Genomic DNA, 14267 nt, shown 5'->3' on the forward strand with positions numbered 1-14267 from the left:
ACCTCAGCAGTAGTAGGTAATATGGGTCATGTCTAGCAGCAAGAACTTCCGTTAGCCCCCACCCGAAGTCCATTGGCAGAATAGCGTGGTGCAAACCATCCAATCGTGTCACCATCTTTGGGTCTCGGGTGGTGGCCGATCTCTCCCTCCAGCAGGAAGAAAGCAGTGCAGTGATCATTGGCCAAGAGGGCTGCTGGGAGAAGCTTAAAGCAGGGTGGGAGTGGTTTCTGCTGCCATAGTAAGATCCACTGATCCACTGTAAGGCGTGGACGGTTGGTCCAGTAAGCCCTTCTTGATGAAGACTCGTCTCTGCTCCCTCACTCTGTAGGGACCTGCCTGCCCCTTTCATCTGTTCTCAAAGACGTCAGGGGGAGTCTGGGAGCCGCCGTTGTGATCCTGTTTCACCCAGAGAAACCCATATGGTGGCGGAGTTCTTTCCTAGCCCATATGAGCTTTAGTAGCAGCGGGTATGGCCCTGCAAATGTCAGCCACATCCTCCTATAGCATCCATTTGGCACAGAGCTGTCAGTGCATGGTAATGGTTGCCAAGGAAGGCTGTCTCCAGCAAAAAGAGAACCACAGGGATAGTTTATGGTTGGACATACCAAATGGCCTTTTATTTCCTTGGGAATTGCAGGGTACGTCTGTCCTTGGGGTTTGTTTTACAATGCTCTTTGAATTTATGCATAGAGCAAAGGTGTGGTAAGTTTAATATCATATCTGGCCCAGTTGAAGCGATAGAGCATAAGCATTTACAGGTACAGATTAAAAATTACAGATTACTTTGACTACATCTTAAATGCTCATCTGTTTTGATTGCATTTCATGGCTAAAGTCACATTGACCTGTCCTGCAGTAATAGACAGACCATCTGAGACTGATGACATGAAAAGGTTTAAAAGGTATGCGTCACATTTTCACTGTGGCATTGGGTGAACAATAATTCTGTTTCATGAATGCCAGTGAGCTGGCAATTAATTCTAACTGACCTCATTTAGCCTTTCGCTGCAGTTACCTTAGTAGTTTCTGACTTCTGCGTAGATGTTTCAGTATTGTTATAGAAAAAGTCAGGTTTTAATGACATGCCTGTGGCCTGTTTAAAGTCACACAAATGAAGAAGCTGACCCCTTTCTCCAGATTAAGTTGATTGATTTGTGTTTATGGTGAAATAAAGCCATTACTTGGAGGCCACTTTGGTCATACAAGTCACACTGTGACGTTCCTCTTGATTCTATTTTTTCTTTTTGATAGCATTCAAGCAGCATAATATCAGATTTTGGGCATAATCAGATCACTCGAGCAGGGAAATATGAAACAACGGCAGCAGAACAACCTGTGGTGGTACTGGGACTGTTATACTATGGATACTGGGCCACATTCCAGCCAGATATTTGAGTGGGTTTCATATCTCACCCACCCTGCCTCCCACTCACCCTCCCTCTCTCTGTCCCACCCTCTGTTTTTACTCTCTCTCTCTCTCTCTCTCCCCCTGTCCCCTCCTGTTCACTTTCACGGGTGAGTTAGGTGGTTGGATCAATGTTGACCCCCCCCTCGTTTCTCTCTCTCTACTCCCTCCCCTTTTGCCCCTCTCTCACCTTCTATCCCTCTCTCTCCCTCAGTAGTGACTTACTTTCCTGGACCAATGCTGACCCTTTCTCTCTTTCCCTTCTCCGTCTCCCCCCACTCATTCTCTCTCCTACTCAGTAGCGAGTGAGTGGGTTAGAACAGAGCTGTCCCTTCGTCTTTCTCTCCCTCCCTCTCCTTCTCTCCCTCTCTCTTTCTCAGTCTCTTGAGTTGGGTTTGTTTGGTCAGGGCTGAGCTTCCCTCTCTCTCTCTCTCCACCCCTCTGTCAGTAGACAGTCCAAGCAGAGCAGACGTGTGTGTGTGTGTGCGTTGGGGGTGTGTGCGTAGCTGAGGACCAGCAGGATGTCCACGGGCACCAGGGGCAGCTCTTTGGCCGGCTCTCTGGTCTGGCCCGCCCTGAACCACTACCCCGGGTCCCGGAGGCCGGGGGTCAGCCGGGGGGTCAGGACTGCGCATACGGCACGACCCAGGGACATGTGGGCGTCTGCGCAGCCCCTCCTGCGGGGCAGACAGGTGGGGAAGCTGTGATTGGAACAGCAGGGGGAGCACACCTGACGGGGTGGCGATAGGTTTGGACATGTACCATTACCGCTGCTGATGGGCTGGTGTATGAAACATTAGACCTGATGGCAAAGGCAGCAAACCAGAAAAGAGAGGAAAGATGTTTATGATTTTTCTTTTCTCTTTATAATATCTTTTCACAGAATGATGGAAAGAAACTGTTGGATTGGCTGAACCTGGCTGGAATATAGAGTTTCTAGAAAGTGATGTGCGCTAAATGTACTTAGAAGGGAGCCAATTAAAGCCTTCTGGTGTAGCAGTTTGACCTTAGCTTTGACTGAAAATTCATACATTTTGATGTTTTAGTCACTCACATATTTTCATAAAACTGTGACTGCTGAAACTTCAATTAATGAGATACTGTAGCACATAAATTTGTCAAAGTTAACAACAAACTGTAAAGCAGAAGGAACAAATGAGACATATTTATTTGTGTGCTTTATAAATACAGAACCAAAACAAAGATTTGTACATTGAATACCTTGGATAGTTTGTGGTGAATATTTTGAAGGAGAGGATTTTTAATCAAACAGACTACTTGTGTGGTTAGTGATTCAGTATTGATTCTCCTGTTGTAATGTCTGAACAGGGTTTTATTTGTTGACAGTTGAGTCAGTGGGTATCTCAATAGTTCCACAACTTACTGAGTTGACAGACACCTGCTCTGAGCAAGTCACTGACATTGCTGTTCCCTAGGTGCAGTGCAACAGATGTTTGTATGTTGTCAAGAGTTTAGTTCTTCAGCAGACCCTTTATAATATCAGTGGAATTTTGTCAGTTTTAAATATTATAACTTCAAACCTGTGTCCATGTTCTGCCTTCAGTATAAGCTTTGTGCAATTAGTTATATTACAAGTTGATTATTATTGTTACTTCATCTAAAATGTTAATAAGATAAGTACATTTGTCAGATACAATTGAAAAATGTCAGTTTCAGTCTGACTTTTTAAACATACACAATTATTGTAAGCATAATTTCCTTGTTGTTTATGAAAACTGTTTATTGCTTTCATGTTTGACAATTGCCCCAATAGTTTCACTGTAAATTATCTGTGGAAATATTGCAGTTTAATTTTTCATCAAGTTGAAAATTATGCTAGTTACACTTTTTGGTAGAGACTGTGTTGTGTACAGCAGCTATGTCTGGGTTTTACAAAATATCTGCCAGTGCAGTTTCAGCATTGTTCTCAGCCGCGTTAACTGGGTTGTTTTGACTGGATTCCATTGCCTTCTGAGTATCACGCAGTCGGTCACACATTGTGGGCACACTCCTCTGTGTCAGAGAGGCTGGAATAGCAGGTGCTTTGCGTCAGAAGGTCACACGTAGTAGAGCTTTACTGTGTGTGGTTCATGTAAGGTTACTAGGGCGTCCATTGGCGTGAGTGAGGCTTTCTGCCCACTGCATGTTTATTGAAATACTGCATTGCTTCATTTGAAGCACACTTACTTGCTTGACTGATGCTGTCCGATTTGACCCTTCCTTTGATGAGAGTGTGTGGCCATGATATGGGATTGAAAGACTAACACCTGTAAATCTCTAACTGGTTTATCTGGGCCATTTTTTCCTTCATAAAACTGAAGTGTTATCCTTGCAACCTTGTCCTTGGTTGTCCATAAAAAAGTACACAATTTCAACCCTGTGAGTCTCAGGCTACCTTTTTATCTGTTTGAACAGAACATTTTCTGTTGAAGGGCATCATTTTTATGTCTAGCGCATGAATATAATATTTTTATTTGCTTTGTGTTTGAACTGTAGTTACTCATGCAAAGAGAGTTCACAAAAAAGCTGAGACAATTGGCAGTGTTTTTTCTGCAGCTACCACATCCTCCATCCTCAGGCACCAAACAGCCCTCCAGGAATATATTCCTACTGTGTTTTTTTTTTTGTGCCACGTCCCCTTTGAACCCTCTAATGTTAACTCACAGTTCAGACTCTCTTCAAAGCTATCACCCAGTACCAGAAGGAGGAATTGTTAGTGTTGTGCATTACATCAGTGTTAGAGCAAGATGAGGCCTGGGGGGGGGGGGGGGGCTCTGAGAGAAACTTAGGCCAAATGCGTACGTAAAAAGGCCTGTGCAGTGCTGCTGTAATGAGCCGTCTGCGTGAGCAGATCTCTTCAGTAGGCGCGGGAGGAATTAACTCTGCGGCTCTTTTAATCACTGCCAAGACCATGACTTCTCCTATGAGAGAGAGGGGTGGGGTGGGGGTGTGAGGGAGCCCAGAGTGAGTGGTAGATGGGGATTTTTTTGGGGGCGGGGCAGGGGGTAGGGAGGAGGGGGGGGGGGGGGGGGGGGGCAGCAGTGGTGGGGTGAACTGACAAGGAGTGCGAACAGCAGCGGTGGGGTGAACTGACAAGGAGCCTGGGGCGGCAGTCATCTGTAATTCAGAGCAGAAAAATAGCACCCGGGATCACGCACAGCAGGGAGCATGTTCCGCTTGCACTGCAACATAACGCGCTTTGTGTGCACGCTCCTCCCAGCCCGCGCCCTGGCTGTTTCCTTACCCGAGCGTGTGCGTATCAGAGTTGGGGTCATTTCCGTCTCGGTTCAGTCACAGCTCGGGAAATGGATAGAAATTCAGATCGTTCGGGGAAAAAAAAAAAAAAAAACTTTATAGAAAATCATGACAGATTTGCGATTAATGACTTGAATTTATCTCATTCACTGTGTTGACTGAATTGAAGAGGAATTGACCCGAAGTGTGTATGTTTATACTATGTGATTGGGCCTTCTGGGGAAGATGTTCTGAGGAATCAGAGGAGCCTTACAGCAAAGTGGGATTTCAGCATTTCCTGTGTTCTTTCTGCAGGCTTTGTGCATAGTACTACAAACCATAAGACTGCAGAATGAGATGGGCTGAAGCAACTTTTTTGCATCCGTTTGAACAGAAAGAATAATGAATGTAAATAATATATTGCAATGACAAAACCGATTTCTGATGATCCTCATTTGGCAAAGAGGAGGTGCAGACATCCAGGAGTTACTGTTGTGGAACTGCTGCGTAACACCATGTTGTAAAAATAGGGCAAGCAAGGGGAATGGGCTGTTTTGCAGCTGCTTCCATGAAAATGTCTCTTTGCGCCCAGCGCAGTGTGATGGTTCTCGTCTGTGTTGCTAGTGCGTCTGACGTGCTGCTGTTTGCAGGCTCACCTGGTGGCCGCCTTTGAGAAAAGTCTGGGGAACATGACCTGCCGACTGCAGAGCCTCACAATGACCGCTGAACAGAAGGTACGCTACCCCTAGCACATACACACACTCACACACACACCCCTCACCGCCCCCTCTTTTTTTGTACCAGAACACAGCTAGGTTGCCATACACATATGATAGTTAAAAAAAAACTGGCAATCACCCGACTGTTATAACCTTCACATTCCTTTTTCAGCCCACTTATTCCTTTGTCAGTGTGTGTTTTTGGCACGGGTATGTTGAATATCCATAGCAACTGTGAAGTTCGGCAAGCCGATTAACACTTGAGAGTGTTTGTGAACATTCTTACTTTAATCTCTTTCCAAGACCTCAAATGCATTTACTTTGTTTTAACATCTATTGTCTTCATTCCAGGAAAAAGGACAGATGCTGTTGATGTATACTGTATGTTCTCCAGGTGACATTCACAGTTTCAGTGAACATGAACAAGTGGAAAGAATGTACACCAAAATACTTGCAAATGTAGCCTGAATTTCAGAGAGAACTGATTTGAGTTTAACTTGATAGTCTTCATGCCCTCAGACCTCAAGAGGTTGTTATTCTCATGAGCTGATAGTGACAGCAGTTATAATTGAGAGGGATTACGATGAGAGACCTCCAACAGAATAACAGAATTGCACCCGGCTCTGAAACAAAGATCACTGAAGAGGGTGCATGTGTTTAAGTCGTGCTTAAAGTGAACTGTGATTTTTTCCTCTGTCTGCTCTCACAAAAACCCTTGATAAAACTGATGAGCTTTGACAATTTTAATCCCTGCTAAATTAAATGGAGGCCGATTCTTGAGGGACATCTTTGTTAGGCCTGCCACAGCGACCAACCAACTTTTAATTAAAAGGGAAACTCTATCAGGACCCCCGGAATGACTTTGAGGAATTGCGCTGTGGTTCTTGCATTTCATCGAGCAGATTCAATAGGCTGTAGTCTGATGTAGGTTATTTCAAGCAGGTGAAAAAAACACTATGGAAAAACTATATTCTTAGCTTCGTAAATCTGCTTATAGCTTATCACTGCTCTCGATTGAGTGCGAGCAAAGTCGCTGACGGTTGTAATTAAAGGTGGATTGATTCAGTCATGCATACCAATGAATCTCTCTCAGGGTTTTGAATATTAATATAAGTCATGCGTCCAGAAATCCAATAAGTGTGTATCAGAATGCTTGTGAAAATGTCTTAAAAGACAACTGAATGTCCTTGGCCAGCCTTAAAGCACATGGGTGCCATCTTTGATTCCTGTGTTGCACTGATACTCCTGGATCTGAGGGAGGGATGTAGGTGGTTTTTGCGTATGCTGTAACGACATCATCTGTGCCTCTCAGGAGTCAGAGCTAGCGGAGCTGAGGGAGACCATCGAAGCTCTGAAAGCACAGAACACCGACGCTCAGACGGCCATCCAAGTGGCACTTAATGGCCCCGACCATGTCCACAAAGGTACTGTGGGGAGGAGAGAGGGGAGAGAGGAGGAGAGTCAGAGCAGAGGAGAGGAGGGATGAGGAGAGTCAGAGAGGAGGGGAGGGGAGAAGAGGAGGGGAGAGCAGAAGAGAGCATGGAGAGGTTTTCCTTTGTGTAGTTATAAATCTTAATTATAGCAGGACGAATCTGACACTGACTACAGATGTGTGACGGTATGTTCTCAGATCTACGCATCAGAAGGCAGCATTCGTCCGACAGCATGTCCAGCATCAACAGCGGCACCAGCCACTCCAGCATCGGCAGCGGGGCCGACGCGGAGGCCAAGAAGAAGAAGAAGAAGAGCTGGGTAAGAGGGCGGGCTCTGGGAGGGAGGAGATGGAGGGCGGGGTTAGTGGGGAGGGAGGCGTCTCACATAACCCGACCCACCCCCCCCTGCCCCGCCCTTTTCCAGTATGCACAAACACATGCATCCATATCAACATACATGCAGTGAGTGCCCTCTTCATACACTGTTTAGCTGATTGATGGAGAATAAATTTGTTTCACGTGTGATATTTCTTAATTCCACCCTTCGTCTCATTCTTCGTCGCAAGTCATTTTTGCCAGAGGAACACTAAAAGACACCAGGAGGGTGTGAGAGAGAGAGAGAGGGAGAAAGACTGTGAGACAGTGAGATATAGAGAGAGACTGTGAGACAGACAGAGAGAGAGAGAAAGGGGGGGCTGTGAGACAGACAGAGAGAGAGAGAAAGGGGGGGCTGTGAGACAGACAGAGAGAGAGAGAGAGAGAGAGAGGGAGAGGGAAAGAGACCGACAGACATAGAGCTGATTATGAAGGAAGCACGGCTCTGTACGGTCCCGCCCCACTGCCTCTAGCCCTCCATGTTCCCCTTGATAAAGCACACAGCTCTCTTAAGCCTCTTTTCCCTCTGTAACATCTCCTTTGTACTGGAAGGCTCCTGCCCTGTTAGAGACAGGCACCACATGCAACAGCACATCCATCCAAATCCACCCTTACAAAAACACCAGGGCTGCCGTGTTCCCTCGCAGTGGAAGCCGCGTGAGAGACACTGAAATCAATAGCTAACACTTTGCACTTTACACTTTACACCCATCCAAGATGTCTGACAACAATTAATTTAGATTTTGCTGGAATTTAGTCTCCCATGGCTGCACGTTACCATGCAACACAAATGAACGTGACATGACTGTGCAAGATTCACAAGGGGTTCGGTTCGCAGGGTGCTTGGTAGAAACGGAGGATGTGATTTATGGGGCTCATGCCATTCTTGGTCATGTTCTATGGATAAACCAGCAGGAAACATTGTTTATGATATAAATACATGTAGAACATGCGGCATTATTAATATTTTCCCTATGAAGATAAGATTGTTTGTTACAAGATGTAGTACATTATTTTTGTCCCATTCAGTATTTTTCTGCTTTTAATCCTAGATCAATTTATGTGTTTGGTCATTAAGCTCAACAGTTGTGCTTCACAACAGCACCTTTAATTTTAAATATCCCTACTGTTTGATCGTTGAAAAGAAGATACCCAGCTCCAGTTTAACCCCGCCCACTCTCTGACCCCTGGAAAATCAGTATGTGAAAACTCATACATACTAATCTGTTTCCCAATCACTTGTTCATTATTCATCTGCATCTCTTCAGCCCCTCAGCTCCCATTGCCTGGAATGCATGTAATATTCGGCTGAGGGGTTACCGAGATTGCAGCGTAATGCGCAAATCCCAGATCAGTGAGGATGCATACAAATTCAAGTGACTTCCCCCGTCCCCGAGGGGCTGAGGCAGAGCATTCATAATAAACAAAAATCCAGTTCCAGTTTGTTCCATTACGGCTTCAGAGGCTCTTATCAATTTGGAGAAACAGGCAGCAGCCACAGCTGAAAGCCTGAAAGGACCCCGGCCTGCCTGATTCTCTTCAGACGTGGCCAGCAGACTGAACATAATGAGAGAAATCTAGCTTAGCCTGTCGGTGACACGGCTGCCAAGCAGACTAGCGACAGAGCGACGTCTCTATCGAACAGGAAATGTCTGACAAAACACACACATACACACACACACACACACACGCGCATGACCGCACACATGCACGCATACACCCACACCCACACACACACACACACACACACACACACACACACACACACATATATATACAAACACACATACATAGCTACAAACACTGCTGAATCTTCCAGGAAGTGAATTTTTATTCATAAGAAGAATATGAACAGATTATTCAGATATGAATATGATCAAATTCTTGCATGGATGCCCTGTCTCAGAAAATTGAAGAAAAGTGGTTTAAAGCATAAATAGAGGTGGAGGTGTTGTTTTTTTTTCTGAAATAATTTGACTAAAATGCACCACTCATCTGACAACAGCATCTCATATGCAGTTTGACTGCATGCACTTTGGTCCTAAGTACATCACACTTCACAACACAGCAGCTTTGTTAAATGAACTGAAACCCAAAGTAATGCTTCAGTGGGCTTTGAATAATGAGTTGTTTTTTGTGCAGTGATAATGAACGACACCCCAAGACTGTCATGTTAGGGGATTGTGTTCGGTTATTTGTGTGATTGTGACAGCGCCCCCTGTGTGTGTGGATGACCTGTAGCCAGACGGCATTGTAATAGTGTGTTTTACCTTCAGGTGGCTGACTCCATCCCTGCGCAGGTTAGTGGTGTTTGACCCGCCCCTTCAGTGCGCGTACTGTGGGTGCCCCCTTTCCCCAATACCCCAGCCCCCGTCGCTCAGTACTGCGCAACAGCAGTCAGACATCTGCATGGCAACAGCCCCCAAACCCTCTGAACGGCAGTTGGAGTCCAGGCTGTCTTTTTACAAGCTCAGGGGGTGGAAGTACGTGAACGCTGAGTTAGAGGATCTACATCACCCAGAAAAAGACACAACTGAAATTTCTGTCCAATACGTCTTCAGTTAAGGACAAGAGGAAGGGCACTATGATAATACATAGACAAGATTCTCTGCAGCTGACATAAATGCACAGATGATTCTGAAATTGCACCAGTGCAATTTGGGAAACGTAACTGAGTGTAGCATTAATGTTATAAAATGAATTTGACTCATTATTTAATTGTAAAGTTTACCCTGAGCACAACACAAGATAAACCCATTTATTTGGTTATCATTGACTTATCGGCATGTTCAGGTTTAGAAATGGTCTGTTTAGGGTCTTATCTTTTGCACTCACTTTCAAGTACTTTCATCCCAAACTTCCTGAGGCTCCTCAAAACTTAAGATGCATCCCCCTCTTTCCCATTCTCATACCCTGTTTAAACCTGTATACTGTATACGTGTTTCAGTGATTTTTATTTACAAGATATTCAATGCAAGCGTTTGCAGAAAAGAACTTACAGCATGTTTACATGTATTATATAAGAAGAGCCTTTAAAATTGCTCACCTTTACCAATTACTCTCAACCTTTCTTACTGGAATGCAGAGCTTAGACTTTACCTTTTGTGAGTACATTTAATGCATCACTCAGAATGAACTGGCAGCCATTACAATGAATATCTCTCTGTTCTGTGAAACAGCTATGTCTGCTTTGATGTTAAACTCCATGTTGATAAGTGATATAGGGCTATAATTTGACCCCACCCCCTGAAACATTTGCGTCAGTTGTGTTCCCTGTATGGTTGCATTAGATTGAATGTATCCCTCAGACCCTTAATGCAATGCTTTGCTGCCCTCTAACTGACCCCAGGCTGTTGAAGAGCACTTCTGGATGGACTAACCCGTGCAGGAAGTGATGCGCTGGTGGGTGTGGCGTTTGACGCAGTCCTCTCTCTTGCAGTTGCGGAGCTCTTTCAAGCAGGCCTTCAGTAAGAAGAAGCCCAACAAGCCGCCCTCGCCCCACTCGGACATCGAGGAGCAGACGGACTCCTCCCTGCCCTCCTCTCCCAAGCTGCAGCACGGTGCCAAGCAGGGGAGTGTCGCCTCTCTCAGGCTGTCCACGTCCACTACAGAGTGAGTTCAGAAAATCAGGATGCACACACTTAAGTGTATATATATATATATATATATATACTCACACTTACACACATGCACATGTGTATGCGCACTACATTCAAACACAAATAGGTGTGCATGCACACACGCACATGCACACACATACACAAACATGTATGTGCACTATGTGTACACATGCATGCACAAACATGTACATGCACTACACTCAGATAAAAACATATATGCACGCATGGGCATACACACACACACACATACACACACACACACACACACACACACGTGTATACAACCGCACACTTGTATACAAATATATACACAGACACATTGGCAAAATCTGCTTGCACATACAGTACATACAGGCAAACATACATACTCTACAGGGACACAACAGACATCCACCCACTGCAGTGCCACAAATAGCCTTCTTGGTTTTACATTTCCAGATTGTTCACCGCTCCTGTTTCTCTTTTCTTTTCGGCTTATTTTAAACACCTGTGTGTTTCACCTTCTCCCCCCGGCTTCGTGTGTCTATCCGTCTGTCTGTCTGTAGTAAATGTCTTTGCGATAGCAAGTCCTCTCCCGTTTGGATGCCCAAGAAAAGGCTAAATGGCCACGTGGTCTACAAGCACAGATCTCGGTAACGCGCTGCATGCTCCCATGGGTTTGGAGTTTGGAGTGCTGATGTCGCCTGTCTGTTTCTCCTACCACCATCATAACCCTTTTCCTCATATCAGTCCCGCCCCACACCTCTTAATTGGGCTCTAACACCACAACATTTCACAGGAACAGAGCGACAAAATGAGCTTGTTAAAACCTCGTGAAATTATTTGTCAGAGGGGAACAATAAGCGCATGGTTAATAGGATTTCCCTCCATTGTGACGTTGCTGTGGTAAGCAGTAGCTCCCCTGACATACAGGGAGCGAGAGATCCCTGCGGTCCTCAATCTCAATGTCAGCCACTCCCTTGGCTAGAAGACGTTAGTTTCCCAGTTGCGACAAGCGTGTGGCCTGTTTTTACATCAGAACTGCATGAGCCAGCTGAAGCACTCGTTTGGCCCCGGCTTCATTAGGTGCTTCTTCTTGAGAGGATGAGACAGCGGCAGTAGTTGTGCTCGAGTGCCTACTCAGCCCTGCAGAAAAAAACTCTGTTTGGTGAATGTGATTATTTAAATTGAAGTTCGGAGGATGGGCGACCTGAGTGTGTTTGTGCTTGTTCAGGCTTGAATCTTCAGTAATGAACAATTTATATTAGCCTTGGTCTCAACTGACAAGGATACGATGGACACTGGAAAAAATAACATTTTTAACAATGAAGCCAAAACACAAGGAAGCGTTTATAATGTCAGTGTCATGTTAGAAATGTTATGCATGCATTATTGCCATTTTCATGTGTGTAATTTTGTGCATATATTTCACAAAATATCTTACAGTATATGTAGCTTTAGAAACATATGAGAGTGGCAATGATTTTTTTAGTGATGAGTGACATTTCAGCATACATTTTAACAGCATTTTCAAGGGAATCATGTCAATGACTGCTTGGTATGGTACTAAGTGACTCAAGTTAATATGTTCTGCTCTATTTTGAGAAGAAGAACTCTATCTCCCTAATGTGGCTTTTGCCCCTGTGTGAGTGTGTGCAAATATGTGTGAATGTTTGTGTGAATGTGTGTGTGTACGTGTGTGTGTGTGTCAGTATGTAACTGTGTGTATGCGTGTGTGCAGGAGTGTGACCTTTCTCTCTCTTTCCCCAGGCTGTGTGAGTATGTGTGTGTGTGAGTATGTGTGTGTGTGTGAGTATGTAATTGTGTGTGTGTGCGTGTGTGTAGGAGTGTGACTTTCCTCGCTCTCTTTCCCCAGGCTGTGTGAGTGAGTGTGTGTGTGTGTGTGTGTAATTGTGTGTGTGTGCGTGTGTGTGTAGGAGTGTGACTTTCCTCGCTCTCTTTCCCCAGGCTGTGTGAGTGAGTGTGTGTGTGTGTGTGTGTGTGTCAGTATGTAATTGTGTGTAGGAGTGTGACCTTCCTGTCTCTCTTTCCCCAGGCTGTGTGAGTGCACTGAGGCCGAGGCCGAGATCATCCTGCAGCTGAAGAACGAGCTGAGAGAGAAGGAGCTGAAGTTGACGGACATCCGCCTGGAGGCCCTAAGCTCCGCCCACCACCTGGACCAGATCCGCGAGGCCATGAACCGCATGCAGGTGTGTGACCCCTATGGGGCGAATCATCCCTCAAGGTCCCCCATGATCTGTAGCGCTTTTTGCAAACTGTCTGCTTCTCCACCAAGCCTGCATATATGATCAAAGTGTGCATCTAAGTGGCAGCTTCAGTTTCCCCCGGGAAAAATTATCTACAGTTCAGCCTAGACTCAGCACAGTATAATATTGCTGATGTCACTTTTGTAGTTGAAATAGAAGTATTACAAGTGTACAGTCAGTTATGTGTGCTTACATGGACTTTTAGCTGATGCTCTCATTATAAAGTTTAAAATTGCACATGCTCTATATTTTATGGGCCTTTTCTAGAAATAATAGTGTATCACACTTGGAAATATTGCTTTGAGCAGCATACATGCTTGTTTGGAAACCACCAAAGATAATGTTGAAAACCTGTCAGTCATTTTATATTATGTTACATTTCATTACAGTGTTATTTTATGTTTTTCATTTTCATCCATCCCTATGAATTTGTACCTGCGGCTCATTGCAGCTTGCCGCTACAGGTGTACTTGGCCCATACCGTTGGGGAGGGGGGGGGTGTACTGGGGGGGAGGATGTATTTCCAGTCTGTCAGGGCCGTAACAATATGAGTTATTCGGTTTTTAATAACAGGGATTATCGAGTCCAAACGGGCGCATTCATACAGAGACGTCCCGGTCTGACTGGAGCGTCAGAGTGTCGCATTCCCATGGTGGGCACGCGCTTTGCTGTGGATTTAATAAAAGTCCTGTCATAACACAGGCAGCCCCAACCAGAGCGGCAGAGACATGCTGTAATAACGGGCTTCTTAAAGCGGACGGGCTGCGTTCTTTTAGCGGGGGACATTGGACTGACAGGTGACACTGTGGGTTCAAAGCAAATCAACCTGTAATGTCACTATATTACATTACATTACATTATTGTCATTTAGCAGACGCTCTTATCCAGAGCGACTTTCATAAGTTCGTTTTTAGATGCTATCTGTTCATACAGCTGGATATTTCCTGAGGCAATTCTATGTTAAATACCTTGCCCAAGGGTACAGCAGCAGTGCCCCAGCGGGGAATTGAACCAGCAACCTTTCATTTATGAGCCTTACATTTCATTTAGGAGCCTGCTCCTTACCACTATGCTAAACAGATGCTGACAGAAGACCCCCCACCTCAGACTGCATTTTGGCTCCCTTGCCTAATACTAACACTTAACCCTTTCCTTTTCTCGTAATATTAGTATTGTGTGTTTTTGTACTTGTTGTTTTTTTTTTCACCTGTTTCACCTCTGTATCTTCTGTATTC

At 45.1% G+C, this 14267-nt stretch overlaps 1 protein-coding gene across 1 annotated transcript in view; it reads left to right on the forward strand.

The window, feature by feature from the left end:
- The window catches only part of nav3 (neuron navigator 3), a 119073-nt gene that overhangs the window by 93082 nt on the left and 11724 nt on the right, over nucleotides 1-14267 (forward strand). Inside the window, exons 22-27 of the mRNA XM_036519792.1 lie at nucleotides 5290-5373; nucleotides 6671-6782; nucleotides 6989-7110; nucleotides 9443-9466; nucleotides 10606-10778; nucleotides 12822-12975. Of these exons, the coding sequence (XP_036375685.1) occupies nucleotides 5290-5373; nucleotides 6671-6782; nucleotides 6989-7110; nucleotides 9443-9466; nucleotides 10606-10778; nucleotides 12822-12975 (669 nt within the window). The remainder of the gene's footprint in view (nucleotides 1-5289; nucleotides 5374-6670; nucleotides 6783-6988; nucleotides 7111-9442; nucleotides 9467-10605; nucleotides 10779-12821; nucleotides 12976-14267) is intronic.

The sequence above is a fragment of the Megalops cyprinoides genome, chromosome 25 (assembly GCF_013368585.1).
Source record: "Megalops cyprinoides isolate fMegCyp1 chromosome 25, fMegCyp1.pri, whole genome shotgun sequence".
Lineage (NCBI taxonomy): Eukaryota > Metazoa > Chordata > Actinopteri > Elopiformes > Megalopidae > Megalops > Megalops cyprinoides.